The sequence below is a fragment of the Danio rerio genome, chromosome 14, assembly GCF_049306965.1.
Source record: "Danio rerio strain Tuebingen ecotype United States chromosome 14, GRCz12tu, whole genome shotgun sequence".
Lineage (NCBI taxonomy): Eukaryota > Metazoa > Chordata > Actinopteri > Cypriniformes > Danionidae > Danio > Danio rerio.
The window spans coordinates 57,405,576-57,433,415 of record NC_133189.1 but is presented as its reverse complement, the minus strand read 5'-3'; the positions used below and the strand labels follow the sequence as shown (position 1 = coordinate 57,433,415).

Genomic DNA, 27,840 nt, shown 5'->3' with positions numbered 1-27,840 from the left:
TTCTGCCGAATACTGTCAGTTCGTTTGGTTTAGTCCCCTGCGGGCCGCCGTAGTTTACGTACCCCGAACGTCACTTTTCCGCTGCGGTAGCGGTTAGCATGCTGGCTAGTATAAACAATGCTTGACGTCGTTGTGTAATGTGACATTTATTCTTCTAAAATATCATCAATCATTTATCATTTTCAAGACAATCTCGTCGAGCATCATGGAAACGGAAAACCGAGCCAAAAAGGTGAGTTTTGCTAACGTGTAACGTTAAATAGACACATCTTAATCCAGCAGCAGACTCACAAACATTCGTGATCTCTATTATTATATGTTTTTAATAATGATCACAGTGTGTATATCGAATAAAACACTTTTTAGCAGTATTTATAACGAGGTAGATGTGTGGAGTAAGCGAATTACTGTTCATGTTTTCGATTAATTTGATTCTAAACTAAAGTTTACATTGATTGTGTATATATCGCTTTAACGTTAATGTAAATACAAGGGTAACGTTAATTTGTGATGGAAAGAGTGAAACAAATGAAACATTATGAACATTTAGAGGGTTTCTAGTTGTATATAGCTGTGTTTTTGTACCGTATATTAAAAGTAATTATGGTAGTAGTTGGTTTAGGTGTTGGGTAGTGAATAAACATTGCTTTATTGTAAATATAAAGGTACATTAAATGGAAAAGAATGTAAAACAAACATCTATATAAAAAAATCAATACTATGAACATTCAGACAATTTATAGGTCTATAGTTGTGGTTTTTGCTTGTTCTGTAAACTCTTTACTTTAAAATGTAATTTAGTGTTTACATTCACTTTAAGTCGACATTTGGAGGATTAACCTTGATTTTTAGTCATAACAAATAAAATAAAACAACATTTAACCATTTCATGAGAGGTTTTACACAAGTGCTATCAAAGTAGTGTAAAATGAATCGTCTATCATTTTACTCATATACTCTGATAATCTCTTAATTATTTTATCATTTTATTTAAGGTACAATTCACGCTATTAACAAACCATTAACTGTGACTTTCAGTTCAATAAACTCCTTATCAGCTGCATATTATTAATTATTAAGGTAGTAGTTGGTTCAGGTATTGGGTAGTGAATAAACATTGCTTTAGTGTAAATATAAAGGTACTTTAAGATGGAAAAGAGTGTAAAACAAACATCTATATAAAAAACTAATCAATAATATGAACATTCAGACAATTTATAGGTCTATAGTTGTGTTTTTGCTTTGTTCTGTAAACTCCTGTTTACATTTTTAATTTCATTTTTATTTTAAAATGTAATTCAGGGATTTTTCAGTCGTGTTTACATTCACTTTAAGTCGACAATTGGAGGATTAACCCTGATTTTTAGTCACGACAAATAAAATAAAACAACATTTAACCATTTCTTGAGAGGTTTTACACATGTGCTGTCAAAGTAGTGTAAAATGAATATGATCATTTTACTCTAATACTCTATTAATCTCTTAATTATTTTATAATTTTATTTTATGGTACAATTCACGCTATTAACAAACCATTAACTGTGATTTTAGCTTAATAAACTCCTTATCAGCTGCATATTATTAATTATTAAGGTTGTAGTTAGCTTTAAGTAGTGAATAAACATTGCTTTAGTGTAAATATAAAGGTACTTTAAGATGGAAAAGAATGTAAAACAAACATCTATATAAAAAACTAATCAATAATATGAACATTTAGACAATTTATAGCATTATAGTTGTGTTTTTGCTTTGTTCCTGATTACATTTTTCATAGTAAGAAATGTAATTATGAGATTTTTCAGACGTGTTTAAATTCAGTTTAAGACAACATTTGGAGGAATAACCCTGATTTTCAGTCACAACAAATAAAGTAAAACACATTTGACTATATCCAGAGAGGTTTTACACAAGACAATCAGAGTAGAATAAAAGAATAAATAAAAGAATATCACTATTTTACTCAAATAATTAAATTAGTTAGCTCTTATTTTTATCACTCTATTTTAAGATACAATTGTTGTTATTAACCAACCATAAATCATGATGAATTTTATCCCAATAATCTCCCAAATTTCTGCTTATTAATCATTATTGAGGTAGTAATTAGGTTCAGGTATTGGGTAGTGAATAAACATTGCTTTAGTGTAAATATAAAGGTACTTTAAGATGGAAAAGAGTGTAAAACAAACATCTATATAAAAAACTAATCAATAACATGAACATTTAGAGATTTTTCTATGTTTATAGTTGTGTTTTTGGTTTGTTCTGTAAACACTTGATTACATTTTTCATTTAATTTAGCAAGAAACATAATTTAGAGATTTTTTCAAACGACGTTTGAAGGATTAACCCTGATTTTCAGTCATGACAAATAAAATAAAACAACATTTGACCATTTTCTGAGAGGTTTTACACAAATGTTATCAAGATAGAATAAAATGGATGTGATTATTTACTCATATGTAAGTTTATTCATAAACTCTAATAATGAAGTTATCCTAATCATTTTTTATCATTTTATTTTAAGGTACAATTCACACTAATAACAAACCATTAACTGTGACTTTTAGCTCAATATACTCCATATCAGCTGCATATTAATAGTTATTAAGGTAGTAGTTGGTTTAGGTGTTGGGTAGTGAATAAACATTGCTTTAGTGTAAATGTAAAGGCACTTTAAGATGGAAAAGAGTGTAAAACAAACATCTATATAAAAAACTAATCAATAACATGAACATTTAGAGATTTTTTCTATGTTTATAGTTGTGTTTTTGGTTTGTTCTGTAAACTCCTGATTACATTTTTCATTTAATTTAGCGAGAAACATAATTTAGAGATTTTCAGACGTGTTTACATTCACTATAAGACGACATTTGAATGAATAACCCTGATTTTCAGTCATGACAAATAAAATAAAACAACATTTGACCATTTCCTGAGAGGTTTTCACAAATGTTATCAAGATAGAATAAAATGGATGTGATTATTTACTCATGCGTAAGTTTATTCATAAACTCTAATAATGAAGTTATCCTAATCATTTTTTATCATTTTATTTTAAGGTACAATTCACGCTATTAACAAACCATTAACTGTGACTTTTAGCTCAATAAACTCCATATCAGCTGCATATTAATAGTTATTAAGGTAGGAGTTGGTTCAGGTATTGGGTAGTGAATAAACATTGCTTTAGTGTAAATGTAAAGGCACTTTAAGATGGAAAAGAATGTAAAACAAACATCTATATAAAAAACTAATCAATAACATGAACATTCAGACAATTTATAGCTTTATAATTGTGTTTTTGCTTTGTTCTGTAAACTCTTGATTACGTTTTTCATTTTAATCTTAGTTAAAATGTGATTTAGAGATTTTTCAGACGTGTTTAAATTCACTTTAAGACGACATTTGGAGGATTAACCCTGATTTTCAGTCACAACAACAAAACATTTGACGATTTCCTGAGAAGTTTTAAGTGTTTGATTAATATGATCATTTTATTCAGACTCGAATGCGCCAATAAATGCAAATAATTGAGTGTTCAAGTTGTCTCTTAATTATCTTCATCTCTTTACTTTAAGGTACAATTCATGCTATCAACAGCTCAATATTCTCCTAGTTTTCTGCTTATTAACAGTTATAATAGTAGTTGGGTTTAGGTATTTGGTAGAATTAGAGATGTAGAATAAGATCATACTTTATAACTACTAATAAACCGACAGTATCTTAATAGTACACAGATAATCAGTCACTAGTTAAGAGAGAGAATTGGTACTTAAACTAAGTGTGCCTTTTTTAATGTCTGTGTGTATAATGCTGTGTGTTTGTGATCATCAGAGAGTGTACTCGGAGAAGTCTGCTTCTGAGGGATCGGAGGATGATGACTACGTGCCGTATGTTCCTGTCAAGATCAGAAAACAGCAGATGGTAAGAAAGTAGTCCTTATTCAAGTTCATGTTGAGGTTATTGCCATTGAGCTACATCTGTGGACATACAGTGGAACTAAAGGTTGCAGGCCCATGGTGCTACATAAATAAACACAATCATAAATATGAACACAACACTGAACCTAAGAGCTATTTTAAACCAATGCATAACTAACACACAGGAGTGGTAATCTAACTATAATACACATACTATAAATTCTTAACTAAACACACAACAATACAAGTAATTTAACATAACACAGAGTAATATTGTGCAAGATATTGTGTAAAATATTTATAGTTGAAGAAAACGAGTAGTACAACATGAACGTGTGGCACATTCACTGGTAAACATTGTTTTCCTTATTGAGTTCTCTTCTGGTAAGGAGTTTAAGTGTCTGGTGCATATGGAGAGAAGAGGGTTTCTACAGGTGGTTTGTCAAGCCCACTCACCTGTGTGAGGCACACTCAGAAATGCACAGTATTTTAAAGTTATTGTGTGTGAGGATGAGGGAAGAGAATCCTGGTTTTGGGCGCTGGGATTATGGGTAATATTTGTGTGTGTGATGTGCAGCTCCAGAAGGTGATGCGTCTGCGGGGTAAAGGCCTGACGGAGGAGGAGCAGAAGGACAGTGGTGGAGAACAGAAGGATGAGGATGAAGGTCTGGGTCCTCGATCTAATGTCAGCCTGCTGGACCAACATCAGCACCTCAAGGAGAAAGCAGAAGGTCTTTACGCTCTCGCCTGTGCTCAATTGCTTGTTTAATTTCTATGGTAGCAACTGTCAGAAACAAATGTACAACAGTATTACAAGAACCCATGTGTACATCAATAGCAAACTGAGTGTTCACTAAAAATGCTGAATTACTGAATTGTGCTATATGCATCATTTCACAGCATTGAGCGAACACAATTTTGACTAGACACTTTTAAAAATTTGATTTAAAAAACATATTTTTTAATTAGGCTGGCTTGTCAAAGCCAGACTACTGATATGCTATATAAACTTATTATTCTTCTTCTTCTGAGACTAAAAAACAAAACGCATCTCCTCCTAGAGCTTTCAAGCTATTACCACCAAACTCACACCAGACCTCCGAACTATTCTGACTCGGGTTGCTATATCTCCTCTGACTGATCCGACTTTCGGTTTTCCGAAAAACGTCCCGGGACTGTCGGAAAAATCCCATAGACTTAACATTGGACCAAACTTTGTGACCTCGTAACTCTGCGTCAGACTGTCGCACAGACTTCTAACAGGCTCATTTAACTCAGACTATCAAACTGCCAATGACTGATCACCTTTAAACTTTCTAGCCACGCCCTAGCAACCACTTTTGGACCCTAGAAACTGTCCCATAGACTTCCATTCAAAAGACTCTCATTGACTTAACATGGGATCAAACTTTGTGAGCTCATAACTCTGAATCAGACTGTCCTACAGACTAATGGCTGAGGTCATTTAACTCAGACTACCAAACTACCAATAACTGATGAGCTTTAAACTTTCTAGCCACACCCCTAACTACCACATACTGCACCCTAGCAACTGTCCCATAGACTTCCATTACAAAGTCTCTCATTGACTTTACATGGGATCAAACTTTGTAAGCTCATAACTCTCCATCAGACTGTCTTACAGACTAATGGCTGAGCTCATTTAACTCAGTCTAGCCAGCAGCCAATCACTGATGGCCTTTTAACTTTCTAGCCACACCCCTAACTACCACATACTGCACCCTAGCAACTGTCTCGTAGACTTCTATTCAAAAAACTCTTATTGACTTAACATGGGATCAAACTTTGTGAGCTCATAACTCTGCATCAGACTGTCCTACAGACTAATGACTGAGCTCATTTAACTCCAACTACCAATCTGCCAATAACTGATGAGCTTTTAACTTTCTAGCCACACCCCTAACTACCACATACTGCACCCTAGCAACTGGCCTATAGACTGTAATTAGCTGTGCTATCAAATGCTTATAATTCTAACATACTAATGACATGCCAATCATGCTAGCAACATGCTACTCATATGCTAATCATGCTAATGACATGCTAACTCATACTGGAAACATGCTAATGACATGCTAATTTGTACAAGAATCATGCTAGTAACATGCTAATTCATACTAGACTCATGTTAATAACTGGCCAACATGCATATCTTTGCTTAGCAGTGTCCTATTGACTTGGGGGATGGCTCATCTGACTCAGACAACCAATGAGCATGTCAATATGATAATGAAGCTCACAAGCCACGCCCCCAAATTGATTCCATAGACTTCCATTAAAATAGGCCAAGATGCATATCTTTGCATAGCAGTGTCATAGAGACATGGGGGTTGGTTCATTTGACTTAGACAGCCAACCACATTCAAGTGCACTCTGTAACCTCGCCCATAGCAACAAAACAGAGTACCCTAGCAACCATTCATCAACAGCTATATCTCAGCATCAGAACATCGTAGAGACTTGGCGATTGGCTCGTTTGACTCATGCTAGCAAACGGAACTTCCTAAATGCTACACATGCTAGCAGTGATTAGCTACATGCTAATATTGACTAGCCAAGTACTGTAACTTGCTAGAAATGCTTACTAAGTATAAATGTTTTATCAAGCATGTATGTGAGGTTTGCCTAGTAACCAACCAGGGTACCCTAGCAACTGCCTAGCAACCACCCAAATTACCCTAGCAACCGCCTAGCAACCACCTAGCAACACCTTAGCAACCACCCAGCAAACACTTGGGACACCTTAACAACCGCCTAGCAACACCTTAGCAACCACCTAGCAACCACTCATAACACCCTAGCAACTGCCTAGCAACGCCTTAGCAACCACCTAGCAACCACTCAGGACACCCTAGCAACCACCTAGCAACACCTTAGCAACCACCTAGCAACCACTCAAAACACCCTAGCAACCGCCTAGCAACACCTTAGGAACCACCTAGCAACCACTTAGGACACCCTAGCAACCGTCTAGCAACACCTTAGCAACCACCTAGCAACACCTTAGCACATGCTAATTCATGCTAGAATCATGCTAACAACATGCTACTTCATGCTAGAAAAACACTAGTAACATGCTAATTTTACTACAATCATGCTAATAACACAGTAATTCATGCTAGAATTATGCTAGTAACATGCTAAATCGTGCTAGAATCATGCTAATAACATGCTAATCCATGCTAGAATCGTACTAATAAGATGCTAATTCATGCTAATAACTTGCTAATCTATGCTAGAATCATGCTAATAACATGCTACTTATACTTTTTCAAACTGTTTTTAAACTAAATAAACTATTACCAACAGGCTTTGTCAAGCCAGCCTCAAAGTTTGTCTCGACGAACTTTACTGTCTAGTTAAAACTGCATTCTAAATTGTATTATTAAAAATCATAATGATTTATTTTAATATATTGATATTTATATGACTTCTAATTTATTCATTTAAATAGTTCTATAATAAATATGTGTAAATAAACTAACTTATATATATATATATATATATATATATATATATATATATATATATATATATATATATATATGGCTCTTCAGTGTTTGAACTCTCAGTAATGATTAAATCACACTGAACTGAGCTAAACTGAACTGAACTGAACTGAACTGAACTTAAACACTAAAACCTGAACCACACTGTTCCAGTTACTATGACCATTTATGTGAAGCTGCTTTAACACAATCTACATTGTAAAAGCGCTATACAAATAAAGCTGAATTGAATTGAATTGAATTGAATATATATATATATATATATATATATATATATATATATATATATATATATATATATATATATATATATATATATATATATATATATATATATATATATATATATATGTATAATATAATTGCATTTGTCAGGTCAAAGTTGTGTAAATACCTTTGATATAAATAGAAAAAGTCATAGCTAAAATCCATAACTTTCACTGTGAGGAGAAATAAGTTCAATTAGTAACATTTTTTTATAACATATTTTATTTAACCTATGTGTAAAAAAAGGGAATCGTGATGCAAATAAAACCTAGAAATACAAATAAGAGATTTTATTTTGAATATTACATTTTATTATGTGAATGGAATAAATAATTAAGATTATGCATTGTTTATTGGAAATTTGCAGAACTATTTTTAACAACAGTTTTTCATGAGTTATTATTATCATGCATTATTAATTCTCTACTCTTTAATTATTATAGCTCGAAAGGAGTCTGCCAAGGAGAAACAGCTGAAGGAGGAGGAAAAGATTCTGGAGAGTGTGGCTGAAGGCAGAGGTAAATGATCACTGTACTGTTTATGAATTTCTTATATCTGTTGTTAAAAAAATATCATCATAAACCTGCATCGTTATTTTTATCAGCCCTGATGTCTGTGAAGGAAATGGCCAAAGGAATCACATATGAAGATCCAATAAAGACAAGGTGAGTTGACGTATACAGCACTTTCCGGAGCCTGTACCATAATGCTGGCTTAACAAACTCAGGATTATAGGATTAGACTAAACCAAAACAGTGCAGTCATGTTTTGCTGTTATCATGAATCGAATCATCAGCTTTCTATATTAATTCTGGCTTCAATCCTGAGTTCATGAGCATATGCAAATAAAGGCAGGACATCAGCAGCAAACAGCCAATCACAGGCCTCGAAAGAGAAAGATACTGGGATTGACTTTTAAAATATAATATTAAAACATTTTTAAAGAACATAAAATTTAAAAACATTTATATAGCAAGATGAAAGAGGATAGACAAATGAAAAATGATTTATTCAAGCAAGTAAAGTACATATGATAATACATAAATATACAGAGACTCTAAAATATAAGGTCAGATGTAGTCTTTTTCAAGCATTATCTACTTATTTAAGATACAGGTTATTTATATTGCAGCTATCAACATATTTGTATTTATTGACACAAAAAAATGGTTATTAAATTCAAATTATATTACAGATATAACATAATAGATAATCATTTGTTAAAATCAAAATCTTGTAAGTGTTTTACTATACAGCTACTTTAACTTTGAAGCAAGAGAATCTGGGGCAGTGGCTTTATTGTCACTTTGCTCACAGCTGATTTGTTGAATATTGGTTTGTGATCTCTTAACATAGCCTGAACATAACCTGAACATAACCAGAACATAACCTGAACAGAACAACAAAACTTGAACATATCTAGAACATAAACAGAACATAAACAAGAAAATAACCTTAACCTAATCATAGCATAACTAGAACATAACCTGAGCATAATCTGATCATAATCTAAACATAGCCAGAACAAAAGATGAACATAACCAGAACATGACCTGAAAATAATCAAAATATAACAACAAAACTCGAACATATCTAAAACATTAACAGAACATAAACAAGAACATAACCTGAAGTTAATCAGAACATAACTAGAAAATAACTGAGCATAATCTGAACATCGCCAGAAAATAAGAAGAACATAACACAAAGATGAACAAGAAAATCACCTGAACATAATCATAGCATAACTAGAGCTTAACCTGAGAACAATCAGTGATTAATCTGAACATTGCTAGAACATAGCCAGAACATAACCAGGACAAAACCTGAACATAACCTGCACACAATCAAAACATAACAACAAAACTTGAACATATATAGAACATAAACAAGAAAATAACCTGAACTTAATCATAGCATAACTAGAACATAACTGAGCATAATCTGTGCATAATCTAAACATAGCCAGAACATAACAGAAACATGAACAAGAAAATAACTTGAACATAATTAGAGCATAACCTGAGAATATTATGTGCATATTCTGAACATAATCTGAACATGGCCAGAAATTAACCTCAACATAACCAGAACATAACCCGAACATAACCAGAACATAACCAGAACATAACCCGAACATAACCAGAACATAACCAGAACATAACCCGAACATAACCAGAACATAACCCGAACATAACCAGAACATAATCCGAATACAACCTGAACATAACCCGAACATAACCTGAATACAACCCGAACATAACCCGAACATAACCAGAACATAACCAGAACATAACCAGAACATAACCAGAACATAACCAGAACATAACCTGAACACAAGCAGAACATAACCTGAACATAACCTGAACATAACCCGAACATAACCAGAACATAACCAGAACATAACCAGAACATAACCTGAACATAAGCAGAACATAACCTGAACATAACCTGAACATAACCAGAACATAATCAAAACTTAACAATTAAATTTGAACATATCTAGAACACAAACAAGAAAATAACCTGAACTTAATCATTGCATAACTAAAACATAAACTGAGCATAATCTGAACATAGGCAGAACATAACAATAACATAACAATAACATGAACATGAAAATAGCCTGAACATAATCATAGCATAACCTGAGAATAATCTGTGCAGAATCGGAACATAACCTGAACATAAGCAGTATATAAACATAATATAAACAGAAAATAGCATACTGTAGAACAGGTTAGCTGTACAACATAGGTCACTATGGCAACAAAGAGCAAATAAAACCTAGCTACCTTCATCTAAAACCAAAGATGCAGCTTAAACTAAAATATATCTAGTTAGCCAGCTAATCCAGCTTTATGGTACAGGCCCCAATATGTTAAACTCTTTGTGTTTTTATAATAAAACACCATCAAGTGAATCCTGATTTATTTTTCCCTCAGCTGGAATGCTCCTCGGTATATCCTGAGCATGCCGGCGGTACGACATGAGCGTGTGAGGAAGAAATACCACATTCTGGTGGAGGGAGAAGGCATTCCCGCTCCCATCAAGAGCTTCAGAGAGATGAAGTTTCCTCAGGGTAAAGATCCAGCCATCACACCTCTTTTACATTTACATCTTCATGCTAATGATGCTAATGCTTTTTGCAGCCATTCTGAAAGGACTGAAGAAGAAGGGGATCGTTCACCCGACACCCATTCAGATTCAGGGAATACCAACCATGTGAGTCTGTACACCGCTCTTTAGCTTCAGATGATGTTCGGCTTTATTATGCAGAGTCAGGGGGAAACACGCTGTGCTTTTACATTACTGTAACTTATACTATGAATCGTGGTAAATATGTTTATTCATTTGAGTAACCTCATATTGCTGAAAAAAAGTCAGAATTTCTATGAAAAAAAATCTTGCCGGCCACTTTATTAGGTACACCTGTCCATCTGCTGGTTCAAACACATTTCTAATCAGCCAATCACATGGCAGCAGCTCAATGCATTTAGGCATGTAGACATGGTCAAGATGCTGCATTTCAGAGCGAGCATCAGAATGGGGAAGAAAGGGGATTTAAGTGACTCTGACCGTGGCATGGTTGTTGCTGCCAGACGGGCTGCTCTGAGTATTTCAGAAACTGCTGATCTACTGGGATTTTCACGCACAACCATCTCTAGAGTTTACAGAGAATGCTCCGACAAAGAGGAAATATCCAGTGAGCAGCAGTTCTGTGGGCGCAAATGCCTTGTTGATGAGGCCAGAGGTCAGAGGAGAATGGCCAGACTGGCTCCAGCTGATAGAAAGGCAACAGTAACTCAAATAAGCACTCGATACAACCGAGCTCTGCAGAAGAGCATCTCTGAACACACAACACGTCCAACCTTGAGGCGGATGGGCTACAGCAGCAGAAGAGCACACCGGGTGCCGCTCCTGTCAGCTAAGAACAGGAAACTGAGGCTACAATTCACACAGACTCACCAAAACTGGACAATAGAAGATTGGAGAAACGTTGCTGCTCTGATGAGTCTCCATTTCTGCTGACACATTCGGATGCTCGGCTCACAATTTGGCCTCAACAACATGAAAGCATGGATCATCCTGCCTTGTATCAGCGGTTCAGGCTGGTGGTGGTGGTGTAATGGTGTGGGGGAGATTTTCTTTGGGTCCATTAGTACCAATTGAGCATCAACGCCACAGCCTACCTGAGTATTGCTGCTGACCATGTCCATCCCTTTATGAGCACAGTGTCTCCATCTTCTGATGGCTACTTCCAGCAGGATAACGCAGCATGTCATGAAGCTCAATCATCTCAGACTGGTTTCTTGAACATGACGATGAGTTCACTGTACTCAAATGGCCTCCACAGTCACCAGAGCTCAATCCAATAGAGCAGCTTTGGGATGTGGTGGAACGGGAGATTGGCATCATGGATGTGCAGCCGACAAATCTGCAGCAACTGTGTGATGCTATCATGACAACATGGAGCAAAATCTCTGAGGAATATTTACAGCAGCTTGTTGAATCTACGCCATGAAGGATTAAAGCAGTTCTGAAGGCAAAAGGGGTCCAACCCGGTACTAGTGAGGTGTACCTAATAAAGTGGCCGGTTAGTGGGGAAAAAAGATAGACCATTTGAATTATATTAGTTTATCTGTGTTGACTAAATGTATTGGTAGTGGGTTTGAGTAAAATGTTAATATTTGCTTTATTTATGTATATTTTTGAAAAACTCAAAATCTGTTTCTGTAAATATGTAATTTAAGAACATATATTTGACTTTTGTCAGTGATCCCTTACTTTACTTTTCATTATATGCGACTACTTATGATGCAACTCATTACACCCAACACTGACTGATAGTACAGTCTGAAAGTGAAGGAACATGTTGATATTGAATGCGTGCTCTCAATAAAGCTCCTCTTGTTTCTTCAGTCTCTCCGGCAGGGACATGATTGGCATTGCGTTCACGGGTTCGGGGAAAACGCTGGTCTTCACTCTGCCCATCATCATGTTCTGCCTGGAGCAGGAGAAACGCCTGCCTTTCTGTAAGAGAGAGGGACCGTACGGGCTCATCATCTGCCCTTCTGTGAGTCTCTCACACACACACACACATATAAACACACACATTTATTCAATTTCTTTAGGCTTAGTTCCATTATTTATTAGGGTTCACCACAGTGGAATGAACCGCCAACTATTTCAGCATATTTTTTACACAGCGGATGGCTGTACAGCTGTAACCCAGTATTAGGAAACACTCATATACACACACACACACACTCATACACTATGGCCAGTTTAGTTGATCAGTTCCCCTATAGCGCATGTGTTTGGACTGTGGGGGAAACCGGAGCACCCGGAGGAAACCCACACCAACACGAGGAGAACATGCAAACTCCACACAGAAATGCCAACTGACTCATGTTGCCAAACATACACATATACATACATATGTAAACACGCAAATAGACATCAAGTTTTTACAATAGGACTAAAGTTTTGTTTGTGTGTGTGTGTGTGTGTGTGTGTGTGTCTGTGTGTGTGTGTGTGTGCGTGCGTGCACAGAGGGAGCTGGCGAGACAAACACACGGCATCATTGAGTACTACTGTAAGCTGCTGGAGGATGAAGGAGCTCCTCAGATGCGCTGCGCTCTCTGCATTGGAGGAATGTCTGTCAAAGAGCAGATGGAGGTGGTCAAACAGTGAGTGCAGAATATTGTGTGTGTGTGTGTGTGTGTGTGTGTGTGTGTGTGTGTGTGTGTGTGTGTGTGTGTGTGTGTGTGTGTGCGCGTGTGTGCGTGTGTGTGTGTGCAGGTAATGTGTAATTCAGATGAGGTGTTTATGTATTTTTGTGTGTTTGTTTTGTTGTGTTTCAGCGGGGTGCACATGATGGTGGCGACTCCAGGCCGACTGATGGACCTGCTGAACAAGAAGATGGTGAGTCTGGACATCTGCAGGTATCTGGCTCTGGATGAGGCTGACAGGATGATCGACATGGGCTTCGAGGAGGACATCCGGACCATCTTCTCTTACTTTAAGGTCAGATGTCTGTAGAGATGCAGAGATTGATTTTTATTTTTTAGGGAAATTATGTTTTTAATGAGCAAATTGGTGTATTCTGTTACATAATATTATTATTATTATTGTTTTTTTTGTTGTTGTTGTTATAATATTATTATTATTGTTATTATTATTATTATTATTATTATTATTATTGTTATTTTATTATTATTATTATTATTAGTATTATTTATTATTAGTTATTATTATATATTATTATTATTGTTGTTGTTGTTATTATTATTGTTGTTGTTGTTGTTATTATTATTATTATTATATTATTATTATTATTATATTATTAGTATTATTATATTATTACTGTTATTATTATATATTATTATTATTTTTATCACTATTATTTAAATTAATTAGTGTATTTATTTAAGTGCTGGGTAAGGATTAATTGCAATTTGTTGATAGATCATTAGAATATTAATGCATCATCGTTGTTGTAAACTTGTTTGTAAAGATGTCCCTGAATGAATGATGCAAAGTTGCATCTCAGACGAGGCACAAAACAATATGTGATTGGTTGGTTGACCTTTCAGTCAAATAACATAGTGGCCGGTCCTTAAGGTTTCTTTCTTTATTCGACCCTAAAAAGTTTGCACTAAAGTATTGCACTAAACTATTATTATTATTTTATTACAATAATTATTATGAATTATATTTTATTATTATATTATTATTTTATTATTATTTTAGTTTTACAATTTTTTTTCACTATTATTTTATTAATATTATTATTAATTATATTTTATTATTATTATATTATTATTATTATTTTATTAGAATTATATTGTTATTATTATTATTATTCATATTATTATTTCATTATTAATATTTTGTTATTATTGTTATTATTTTATTATTATTTTATTAATAGTTTATTTATTATTATTATTATCATTATTTTATTATTTTATTATTAATATTTTGTTATCACTGTTATTATTTATTATTTTATTAATATTAATATTTTATGTATTATTATTATTATTATTATTATTATTATTATTATTATTTTATTATTATTTTATTGTTATTATTTTATCATTATTATTAAAATTAACTAATCTATTTATTTTAAAGATTTATTCGCACACACATATTATGTCAAAACAATCTTTTATTTTGAATGTGATTAATCGCAATTATTCTTTGCCCAGCTCTTTCTTTCTTTCTTTCTTTCTTTCTTTCTTTCTTTCTTTCTTTCTTTCTTTTATTTATTATTTAATTAATTTATTTTAATTAATTAATAAATTTTATTTATTTATCTTAAACTATGAACCAGAATAAAGGTATGAGTATATGAGCATAATTTTAATTGGCTGTTCAGGCTGATTTTTTAAAAACATTTTAGTGGTTTTTCCTCACACAGTGGAAGATAAAAATATTGTATATAACAGTAGTTTCTTTTAGATTGGTTAGGATAAGAAAAAAGGTCAATATTATTCTTATTCTATTACAATTGTGTTTTCAACCTATTTTTAACAATAATTTTAATAACTAATTTCAAATACTTAATATAACATAATGTTTGAGTTATTTTAACAGCGCTCTCGTATTCAGCTTAAAGTGGCATTTTAGTAGATTAGTTGAGCAAGTCATTGGACAACAGTGTTTTTGTCTGTAGCCAATTGCAGAAAATATCTTTAGGGGTCTGTCATTATTGACCACAGCAGCTTTTACATTTATTAAAATATATTTTATTATAGCTGAACCTAAAGAAATGAGATGTGCCAAAAATTAGAATATGGAGGGAAAGTTTATCTTATTAATTTGTTTCAAAAAGTGAGAGAAATAATTCAAGTCTTTATTTGTTTCAGATTTAATGATTATGGATAAAAGATGAAAAAAAAAAACAGTATTTGACCAAATTAAAATATTAAGACAAAGTTCAACACTGTCTCAATCTAGTCCGCTAATTAATGCAAAGCCTTGAAATTGTCTCAGTCTGGCTTAGTAGGCTGTGATTTTAGGACTTGATTGGTAGTTTTCGATGCTTTTATTGATTGTTATTGCTTGTTTTAGGGTCAGAGGCAAACGCTGCTCTTCAGTGCCACGATGCCCAAGAAGATCCAGAACTTTGCCAAAAGTGCTTTAGTTAAACCCATCACTATTAATGTGGGCCGAGCTGGAGCCGCCAGTCTGGACGTCATTCAGGTCAGCAATCTGGAGATATTTCCTCAAGCTCAATCAGCCATTTCATCACATTTATATAGGTTTATTAATTCAATAAAAAAATGTATTTAAATATGTGATCATTCGCATTGGTTGGGATGTTAAATGAACCGCAATACTGGCAGGCGCCATTGTGTTTGAATTAAAGATACTTCTTTTGTTTTTTACATTTGATTTGGTATTTGTTTTATAATTGCAGTTTAATTTTGTTATTTGACAATAGTTGTTTTTAGAAACATATGTGGTGCATTTGAGAATATATGAATATATATTTGGAGAAGTTTGGTTTGATTGTTATTATAAATATAATTTTTTATATCAACATGAACATTTTAAATAAATATAATATGCTGTTTGTTTCATAACAATTTTTTATTTAAATGTAAAAAATCCAATCTAATAAAAACATGAACAGTCTTTGTTTTAATTAAAGATATTTAAAAGATAAAAGGGCACTTGCTCATTTTTAAAATGTTGTTAATTTTATTTAAATATATGTATTTATGTATGTATGCGTGTATGTATTTATTTATGTATTATATATTTTATTTTTGTATTTATTTATAGTTTTTAATTTATATATTATTTGATTTGATTTATTTTGGTATTTTATTGTCTTGTGTGTTTATTTTATTTTTGTATTTATTTATTGTTTTTAATTTATGTATTTTATTTATTTTATTTTTGTATTTATCGTTTTTAATGTATGCATTATTTAATTTATTTTACTTTATTTTTGTATTTATTTATTGTTTTTAATTTATGCATTATTTTATTTATTTATTTATTTATTTTATTTATTTTTTTATTTATTGTCTTATGTACTTATTTTATTTTTGTATTTATTTATTTTTTTTAATTGATGCATATATTTTTTATTAATTTTTCAAATTTTTTTGTCTCCTGTGTTTTTATTTTTGTATTTATTTATTGTTTTTAATTTATGCATTATTTTATTTATTTATTTGCTTTATTTTTGTATTTATTTATTTTTTTAATTTATGTATTATTTTATTTATTTTACTTTATTTTTGTATTTATTTATTGTTTTTAATTTATGCATTATTTTATTTATTTATTTATTTTACTCTATTTTTGTATTTATTTATTTTTTAATTTATGTATTATTTTATTTATTTCACTTTATTTTTGTATTTATTTATTGTTTTTAATTTATGCATTATTTTATTTATTTATTTACTTTATTTTTGTATTTATTAATTTTTTTAAATGTATGTATTATCTTATTTGTTTTACTTTATTTTTGTATTTATTTATTTTTTTTAATGTATGTATTATTTTATTTATTTTACTTTATTTTTTATATTTATTTATTGTTTTTAATTTATGCATTATTTTATTTATTTATTTATTTTACTCTATTTTTGTATTTATTTATTTTTTTAATTATGTATTATTTTATTTATTTTACTTTATTTTTGTATTTATGTATTGTTTTTAATGAATGCATTATTTTATTTATTTATTTATTTTTGTATTTATTTATTATCTAATGTATTTATTTTATTTTTGTATTTATTTAGTCTTATGTATGTATTTATTTTATTTTTTGTATTTACTTATTGCTTTAATTTGTATAATTTTATTTATATAACATTTTAGCATTTATTCATTGTTTTAATTTAAAGTAACATAATTCATAATATTACTCTATTAAAGTAAGCTTTAGTGATCAGAAAGAGACTTTATTAAACAGAAAACATAATAAAATATAAACATTAATGTGTGTTTGTGTTTTAGGAAGTGGAGTACGTGAAAGAAGAGGCCAAGATGGTTTATCTGCTGGAGTGTCTTCAGAAAACCCCACCGCCGGTACGCAGACGCTCGCTGCTCTTATTATATCCTCAGAAACGCATAAATAACCTTTCTTTCTTCCTGTTTCTCAGGTATTGATATTTGCAGAGAAGAAAGCAGATGTGGATGCAATACACGAGTATCTGCTGCTAAAAGGTGTGGAGGCCGTGGCCATTCATGGAGGAAAAGGTACAAAAATCATCATCTGAATTACAGCTGCATGGTATTGGAATAAAAACTTTACATTGCAGTATTGTTTTACTCTATGATTATAAATACAATTTCACCAGGTGACTTAAATAGATCTATTTGCAGTTAGGTCTGTTACAATAATCAATATATGGACTTATCGCACAACACATGGACATGACCTCAATTATTTTTAGGGATGCAATATACACTCACCGGCCACTTAATTAGGTACACATTACTAGTACCGGGTTGGACCCCTTTTGCCTTAAGAACTGCCTTAATCCTTCATGGCAGAGATTCAACAAGCTACTGGAAATATTCCTCAGAGATTTTGCTCCATGTTGTCATGATAGCATCACACAGTTGCTGCAGATTTGTCGGCTGCACATCCATGATGCCAATCTCCCGTTCCACCACATCCCAAAGCTGCTCTATTGGATTGAGCTCTGGTGACTGTGGAGGCCATTTGAGTACAGTGAACTCATCGTCATGTTCAAGAAAGCAGTCTGAGATGATTGAGCTTTATGACATGCTGCGTTATCCTGCTGGAAGTAGCCATCAGAAGATGGAGACACTGTGCTCATAAAGGGATGGACATGGTCAGCAGCAATACTCAGGTAGGCTGTGGTGTTGATGCTCAATTGGTACTAATGGACCCAAAGAAAATCTCCCCCACACCATTACACCACCACCAGCAGCCTGAACCGCTGATACAAGGCAGGATGGATCCATGCTTTCATGTTGTTGAGGCCAAATTCTGACCCGACCATCCAAATGTGGCTGCAGAAATTGAGACTCAGGTAACCACCTGGCACCAACAACCATACCTTGTTCAAAGTCACTTAAATCCCCTTTCTTCCACATTCTGATGCTGGCTTTGAACTGCAGCTGATGCTCTCGACCATGCCTACCTTAGAAATTTGCATTAATGAGCAGTTGGTCAGGTGTACCTAATAAAGTGGCCAGTGAGTGTAAATCGCACATACATAAAAACCAGTTTTAGCAACATTTCAGCTGATTGTGCAACATCTCTATCTCTGGAGGTGTCAGTATGGTTAAAAACACTGTAGTATTTACTGTAAATGACTATAGTATTTTCTCATGTGGGTGTCTGACAGCTGAAAATAGATCAGGCAGCAGATTTCACAGCCTCTGTTACTCTTCATCTTGTTAACATTTATTATTGTTTGTTTAGGATATGCGTTTTCACATTCTGACTCCAATGCCTGATTATTAAACTGTTAAAATGGCTATAATTAAATGAAATGTTCTTTATAATTAAACATGATGTGTTTTTGGAACAGTGCGCTTGCATTGTGATATTATATTGTCATTCTGGCGTAAAACAGCCTTAAAATGACAACAATATCGTTTATCGTAATATATTTAGGTGCAGTTTATCCTACAACACAATATACATATCGTGACCGGCCTAATTGCAAAGTCATTACTGTGGATTAATTGGGATGAGTTTGCAGGGGTGTGACACATTTATTTTTATGCAAGTTATATTATACTTATATACTATACTATATGTTATTATATATAAGACACTATAATGACATGTAAAGGCTTCACTAGGGTAATTAGGGTAAAGTTAGAGTAATTAGGCAAGTCATTGTATAACAGTGGTTTGTTCTGGAGACAATCCAACACTAATATTGCTGAAGGGGCCAATAATATTGACCTTAACATGACTTTAAAAACAGCTTTTATTCTAGCCCAAATAAAACAAATAAGACTTTCTCCAGAAGAAAAGATATCTATCTATCTATCTATATATATATATATATATATATATATATATATATATATATATATATATATATATATATATATATATATATATATATATATTTTTTTTTTTTTTTTTTTTTTTTTTTTGTTAGACTGGATGTGTTGTGTTCAGTTGCTCAGTTGTTTGATCTCTTGTTTCTCTGGTTGGGCTGTGTTAATACACTCTGGATGCTGTAAAAACACACACACACACAGACACACACACAAACACACACACACACACACACACACACACACATACAAAAAATTAAAAGCTGCTTTTACTCTAGCCAAAATAAAACAAATAAGACTATCTCCAGTAGAACAAATATTAGAGGAAATAAAATACTGTGAAAAATCTTGGTGCTCCATTAAATATCACATGAATATTTGTAAAAGAATAAATATTTCACGGGAGGGTGAATAGTTTTGACTTTATATAGTAGTTTCCGACTGGTTAACACAAAGATCAACAACTCTATTTATAATAAACTCTATTTGTGCTTTTCAGATCAGGAAGAAAGAACCAAAGCCATCGAGGCCTTCAAAGAGGGAAAGAAAGATGTTTTAGTGGCCACAGACGTCGCTTCCAAGGGTCTGGATTTCCCAGCTATACAGCATGTAGTCAATTATGACATGCCGGAGGAGATCGAGAACTACGGTAGGTGTTTTTCTTAGTGCTATTGTTTATTTCATGTCTTAAAGGGCACCTATGGTAAAAAAATCTACTTTTCAAGCTGTTTGGACAGATCTGTGTGTTGGTATAGTGTATAGACCGTCATACTGGGGTGATATGAACACACCCAGTCCTTTTTTTTCAATTTAACTACAAAAAAAGGGTCGGCCAATTGGAGCTGTTTTCAAATCGATCGCACCATTATGTAGGTGTGCGATCCCCCCGCCCACCGAATTGATTGACAGCTGCGCTCATTAACATGTTCCGGTAGTCACGTGTATATGTCAACAAGACCAGGCAGACATACGCAAAGCAACCGGGAATAAAAGCTCTGTTCTGTTCGCTAGGATCAGCAATCATCATCAAATGTGATTAAGAGTGAGTTTCACACGTTTAAAGTGTTTTAAAACAGAGTATGTGTGTAATTAATTACAGCGATTTACTTCAGCTTTACTTCATCAGCACAGCCGCGTGTCAGAACAATTATAAAAGACGCTTCAATCCCGGTTTGTGGAAGTTAAATCAGGTTTATTTTGTACATTAGCATAACAGATATCCACACTTGAGGTTAGCCTTAACTAGGCTAAGCGCGCTCTGTCTGTCTGTCTGTCTGCCTGCGTGTGTGTGTGTGTGTGTGTGTGTGTGTGTGTGTGTGTGTGTGTGCGTGTGTGCGTGTGCGCGTGTGCGCGTGTGCGTGTGTGCGTGTGCGCGTGTGTGCGTGTGTGCGTGTGTGCGTGTGTGTGTGTGTGTGCGTGCGCGCGTGTGTGACTCATCAATGCATCTTCACAATACTGATTAGTAAAGGTTAGTTCTTACTGTAGTATCTCACAAACGCTACGTGAGACCTCCTTCCTTTAAGTCTGTCTGTTGTCTGACGCAGTTGAGGGAGGAGGCATGTAGTGGGCGAGAAAGTGGGCGGGAAAGAATCGTCTTAAAGGCGCAGTACGACAAAACCACCCCCTGCTGGAAATCAGTATAAAACAGCATCTTGTAAAAGGTATAATGAAAAATCTGATGGGTATTTTGATCTGAAACTTTATATACACATTCTAGAGACGCAAAAGACTTATATTAAATCTGAAAAAAGGGGCAACCTAGGTGCCCTTTAAAGGAGACCTATTATGCTAAAGTCACTTTTATAAGGGGTTTAAACACAGCAGCAGTGTGTGAATATAGCCAGCCTTCAATGCTAAACATGAATTAATGTGTGTTTGTTGTAATCAGACTTGATGCAGAAACACTGTGATTGACATTCTCCCTTTGTACGTGTCATCAGAGGGGGAAAGCCCCGCCCACTAGTGCCAATCTCTCCATCTCATTAGCATAACCAGCAGCCCTGAGTGAGAAGCAGCATCAACTAAACTAAATTGGCCGTAGTGTATGAGTGTGTGTGAATGAGTGTGTATGGGTGTTTCCCAGAACTGGGTTGCATCTGCTGCGTAAAACATGCTGGAATAGTTGGCGGTTCATTCACAAAGGGACTGAGCCCAAGGAAAAGACTCCTCAGAAATCATGTTAATAAAGCTCCAGCATTATATTGTATTTGTTTATAAATAACTGTGTTTAGGTATATATGTGCTTGTATATGTCCACATATGAAGTTTATGTATTGTGTATATTCACAGTCCACAGAATAGGCCGCACAGGTCGATCCGGCAAGACTGGAATCGCCACAACATTTATCAACAAAGGATGTGGTGAGTGTTTATTTCTGTATCCTGATGACTGGTCTCTCTTTCTGTGTCAGCTTCGGGTCATGTTTCACTTCCTCTGCTGACATTAAATCACACACACCCAACGATAAACACATTTGCATATATAAATATACCCAGTCTCTCTGTGTTTTAGATGAGTCTGTGCTGATGGATCTGAAGGCTCTGCTGGTTGAAGCTAAGCAGAAAGTTCCTCCGGTTCTGCAGGTTCTGCACACCGGAGACGAGACCATGCTGGATATTGGAGGTATGACTGATGCACGTATTGCTGAAAGTGTAAAGCACACACTCAAGAAGGCTCCAGCTTGTTGTAGTTGTGCGGCTCTAATAGTTTCTGAAACGTCAGCACTGATGGTGCGCAATAAATACACTCCTCTAGCACTTCATCTTATTTTAATCCCGCATTCACAGCTACGTACTTGTTAAGTGTCCCCTGTTTATAGCTGTATATTAATATACGTACACATATATTGCTCCACCACAACACCAAAACAGAGCGGCTGTGTTGCTGAAAATAACAGTGCGACCGCTTTAGGCTCAGTGCGGAATAAGAGCAGAATGGCTGCCAGAGTACAACATTAAAACAAACAAACAGACGGGTCATGACATTTTCATTATCTTTCAAATAATTGTCAAGTGTTTAAGAGAGAAATCTGATTAAACAAATGAAAGAGTAGATCTAATCACTGATTTATTTTCTCTTTGTCATGATGACAGCATATAATATCAGACTAGATATTCTTCAAGACACTAGTATACAGCTTAAAGTGACATGTAAAGGCTTCACTAGGGTAATTAGGGTAAAGTTAGGGTAATTAGGCAAGTCATTGTCTATCATTCTATCTGTTCATCCATCCATCCCTCCATTTCTCTATCCATCCATCCCTTTATCTCTATCTATTAATCTGAATCCACCCTTCCATCTTTCTATTTCTCCATCCATCATCCATCCATCCAAAACATATCCATCTCTCCATCCATACACCAATCAATTTATCCACCCACTCATCCATCCACCCATTCATCCATCCATCTCCATCTTTCATCCATCCACCCAAAACCCATCTATCTCTCCATTCATCCACGCATCAATTTATCCACCCACTTATCTATCTATACACCCATTCATCCATCCATCCATCCATCTCCATCCTTCATCCATCCACCCAAAACCCATCTATCTCTCCATCCATTCACGCATCAATTTATCCACCCACTTATCTATCCATACACCCATTCATCTATCCATCCATCCATCCATCTCCATCCTTCATCCATCCACCCAAAACCCATCTATCTCTCCATCCATTCACGCATCAATTTATCCACCCACTTATCTATCCATACACCCATTCATCTATCCATCCATCCATCCATCTCCATCCTTCATCCATCCACCCAAAACCCATCTATCTCTCCATCCATTCACGCATCAATTTATCCACCCACTTATCTATCCATACACCCATTCATCTATCCATCCATCCATCCATCTCCATCCTTCATCCATCCACCCAAAACCCATCTATCTTTCCATCCATTTACCCATCAATTTATCCACCCACTCATCCATTCATCCATCCATCCATCTCCATCCTTCATCCATCCACCCAAAACCCATCTATCTCTCCATCAATCCACCCATCAATTTATCCACCCACTCATCCATCCATCCATCCATCTCTTTATTCATCTACCTATTTAATCATCCATCCAACCATCCATCTCTCTATCTTGCCATCCGTCATCCATTTACCCAAAACCCATTCACCCACCCACCCATTCATCCATCTCTATCTTTTCATCCCTCCTTCTCTCCCCATCCATCCATCCACCCACCCATCCATCTCTCTCTCTTCATCCATCCACCCAAAACCCATCCATCCATTCATACCTCCATCACTCGCTCTCCACCCATCCATTCCCTCATCTCTCTACCTGCCCAAAACCCATCCATTCCTCCATCATTCCCTTTCTTCATCCATCCATCCCTCCATCCACTTACCAACTCTCCTATCCATCATTCCATTCATCCATCCACCCACCAATTCATGTCTCTATCCATCCTTCCATCCATCCACCCAAAACCCATCCATCGTTGTATCCATTTATCATTACAGTCATTTATTATTACTTCAATCCACCCATTCATCCATCTCTATCTCTCCATCCATCCACCCAAAACCCATCTATCTCTCCATCCATCCACCCATCAATTTATCCACGCACTCATCCATCCATCCATTCATTTCTTCCCATCTATCTGTCCATATCTCTATCCATCTACCTATTTATCCATCCATGCAATCATCCATCTCTCTATCTTGTCATCCATTAACCCAAAACCCATCTATCCACCCACCCATTCATCCATCTCTATCTTTTCATCCCTCCTTCTCTCCCCACCCTTCAATCCATCCATCCGTCCATCCATCCATCCACCCACCCATCATTCCATCTGTCCACCTACCCATCCATCATTCCATCCATACACTTATCCATCTCTATCTTTCATCCATCCACCCAAAACCCATCTGTCCACCCATCCATTCATCCCTCCATCACTCGCTCTCCACCCATCCATTCCCCCATCTCTTTACCTGCCCAAAACCCATCCATTCTCCCATCATTCCCTCTCTTCACCCATCCATCCATCCATTCACCAACCCTCCTATCCATCATTCCATTCATCCATCCACCCACCCATTCATGTCTCTATCCATCCATCCATCCATCCATCCACCCAAAACCCATCCATCGTTGTATTCATTTATCATTACAGTAATTCATTATTACTTCAATCCACCAATTCATCCATCTCTATCTCTCCATCCATCCATCCATCCACCCAAAACCCTTCTATCTCTCCATCCATCCACCCATCAATTTATCCACGCACTCATCCATCCATCTATCCATTTCTTCACCCATCTATCCGTCCATATCTCTATCCATCTACCTATTTATCCATCCATGCAATCATCCATCTCTCTGTCTTGCCATCCATCATTCATTAACCCAAAACCCATCTATCCACCCACCCATTCATCCATCTCTATCCTTACATCCCTCCTTCTCTCCCCACCCATCAATCCATCCATCCACCCGTCTATCCATCCACCCATCATTCCATCTGTCCACCTACCCATCCATCATTCCATCCATCCACTTATCCATCTCTATCTTTCATCCATCCACCCAAAACCCATCTGTCCACCCATCCATTCATCCCTCCATCACTTGTTCTCCACCCATCAATTCCTCCATCCTTTCGTCTCTTCACCCATCCATCCCTCCATCCATTCACCAACCCTCCCATCCATCATTTCATTCATCCATCCACCCATTCATGTCTATCCATCCATCCATCCACCCAAGACCCATCCATCATTGCATCCATCCATTACACTCATTGCAATCATCATTACTTTCAACCACCCGTTCATCCATCTCTATATCTCCATCCATCCATCCATCCACCCAAAACCCACCCATCCCACAATCCATTCATTATTCCATCCATCCACCCATTCATCCATCTCTATCTCTCAATCCATCCACCCAAAACCCATCTACCCATGTATCTAACTGTCCGTCCATCGATCTATTTGTCTATCTGTCCATCTATCTGTCCGTCTATCTATCAGTCTATCAATCCATCCGTCCATTCATCCATCCATCAGCCATCTTTTTCTTTCTTTTTTATCTATTTATCCATCTATCTATCTATCTATCTGTCCATCCATCGTTCCCTCAGTCTGTCCGTCCGTCTGTCTGTTACTCCAGATTTAAGTGTCATGTTCCTCCCTGTTGTTGTATGTGTATGTAATCATATACTGGTGTTTTTTCTCATCTCTGTTTCTTTATTAGTCATCAGATAAAATATCATCAGTGAATCATTTTCATCCTTCGTTATTCTAAAAAAGTTGCTTTATCCTGCGTGTGTTTTGTGTGTTTTGTGTTCAGGGGAGCGCGGCTGTACCTTCTGCGGAGGTTTGGGTCACAGGATCACAGATTGTCCCAAACTGGAGGCCATGCAGACCAAACAGGTCACCAACATCGGCCGCAAAGACTACCTGGCCAACAGCTCCATGGACTTCTGATGCCGGGGGCTTTTATTCTGTACACACATGTATTATTCTGCTGGAAACTGTACATTACTGTTGATCTTCTGTGAATCTGTCTATCAGTGTTTTACTCAGTCTAAAATAAAAGAGAAGCTGCATTACACTGAGAAGATGATGTCAGTAATGGTTACTGTTATATGAATGACGTTTTCAGCGCGTTTGCAGTTATGAATTGCATAAATTAAATGTCTGTCTGTCTGTTTATCATTTTATTATTCTATCTGTCTATTTGTCTATCTGTCTGTCTGTCCGTCTGTCTATCCGTCTGTGTCTGTCTTTCTATCTGTCTGTATCTGTCTGTCTGTCTGTCTGTCTGTCTGTCTGTCTGTCTGTCTGTCTGTCTGTCTGTCGTTCTATCTATCTGTCTATCTATCTGTCTGTCTGTCTGTCGTTCTATCTATCTATCTATCTATCTGTCTGTCTGTCTGTCTGTCTGTCTGTCGTTCTATCTATCTGTCTATCTATCTGTCTGTCTGTCTGTCTGTCTATCTATCTGTCTGTCTGTCTGTCTGTCTGTCTATCTATCTATCTATCTATCTGTCTGTCTGTCTGTCTGTCGTTCTATCTATCTGTCTGTCTGTCGTTCTATCTATCTATCTGTCTGTCTGTCTGTCGTTCTATCCGTCTGTCTGTCTGTCTGTCGTTCTATCTATCTATCTGTCTGTCTGTCGTTCTGTCTGTCTGTCTGTCTGTCTGTCGTTCTATCTATCTATCTATCTATCTATCTATCTATCTATCTATCTATCTATCTGTCTGTCTGTCTGTCTGTCTGTCTGTCGTTCTATCTATCTATCTATCTGTCTGTCTGTCTGTCTGTCTGTCGATCTATCTATCTATCTATCTCTCTATCTGTCTGTCTGTCTGTCGATCTATCTATCTGTCTGTCTGTCTGTCTGTCTGTCTGTCGTTCTATCTATCTATCTATCTATCTATCTATCTATCTATCTATCTATCTATCTATCTATCTATCTATCTGTCTCTGTCTGTCTGTCGTTCTATCTATCTATCTATCTATCTATCTATCTATCTATCTATCTATCTATCTATCTATCTGTCTGTCTGTCTGTCTGTCTGTCTGTCTGTCTGTCTGTCGTTCTATCTATCTATCTATCTATCTATCTATCTGTCTGTCTATCTATCTGTCTGTCTGTCTGTCTGTCGTTCTATCTATCTATCTATCTATCTATCTATCTATCTATCTATCTATCTATCTATCTATCTATCTATCTATCTGTCTATCTGTCTCTGTCTGTCTGTCGTTCTATCTATCTATCTATCTATCTATCTATCTATCTATCTATCTATCTATCTATCTATCTATCTATCTATCTATCTATCTATCTATCTATCTATCTATCTATCTATCTATCTATCTATCTATCTATCTATCTATCTATCTATCTATCTAACTGTCTGTTTGTCCATCCATCCATCCATCTATCCATCTATCCATCTATCCTTCTATCTATCTATCTATCTATCTATCTATCTATCTATCTATCTATCTATCTGTCTGTCTGTCTGTCTGTCTGTCTGTCTGTCTGTCGTTCTATCCGTCTGTCTGTCTGTCGTTCTATCTATCTGTCT

General features: G+C 35.2%; 1 protein-coding gene across 1 annotated transcript; it reads left to right on the top strand.

Annotated features, from left to right (window-relative positions):
• The first annotated feature begins 72 nt into the window (after positions 1 to 72).
• LOC108179221 (DEAD-box helicase 41) lies at positions 73 to 26,363 on the top strand. Its single transcript, XM_073922338.1, has 17 exons — positions 73 to 232; positions 3,838 to 3,927; positions 4,501 to 4,654; positions 8,164 to 8,238; positions 8,325 to 8,385; positions 10,666 to 10,802; positions 10,873 to 10,945; positions 12,644 to 12,797; positions 13,277 to 13,413; positions 13,588 to 13,750; positions 15,806 to 15,937; positions 17,717 to 17,788; positions 17,863 to 17,959; positions 20,250 to 20,399; positions 22,040 to 22,111; positions 22,263 to 22,373; positions 26,093 to 26,363. Exons 1-17 carry the CDS (start codon positions 206 to 208, stop codon positions 26,227 to 26,229), a joined length of 1,842 nt encoding a protein of 613 aa, XP_073778439.1. The 5' UTR covers positions 73 to 205; the 3' UTR covers positions 26,230 to 26,363.
• The last annotated feature ends 1,477 nt before the right edge of the window (positions 26,364 to 27,840 follow it).

Bases quoted from the DNA above. Each gene is read 5' to 3' on its own strand.
- LOC108179221 (XM_073922338.1), top strand. From the start codon at position 206: ATGGAAACGGAAAACCGAGCCAAAAAG. The intron at 233-3,837 runs GTGAGTTTTGCT...TGTGATCATCAG, and splicing joins CGGAAAACCGAGCCAAAAAG to AGAGTGTACTCGGAGAAGTC. The intron at 13,751-15,805 runs GTCAGATGTCTG...TGCTTGTTTTAG, and splicing joins CCATCTTCTCTTACTTTAAG to GGTCAGAGGCAAACGCTGCT.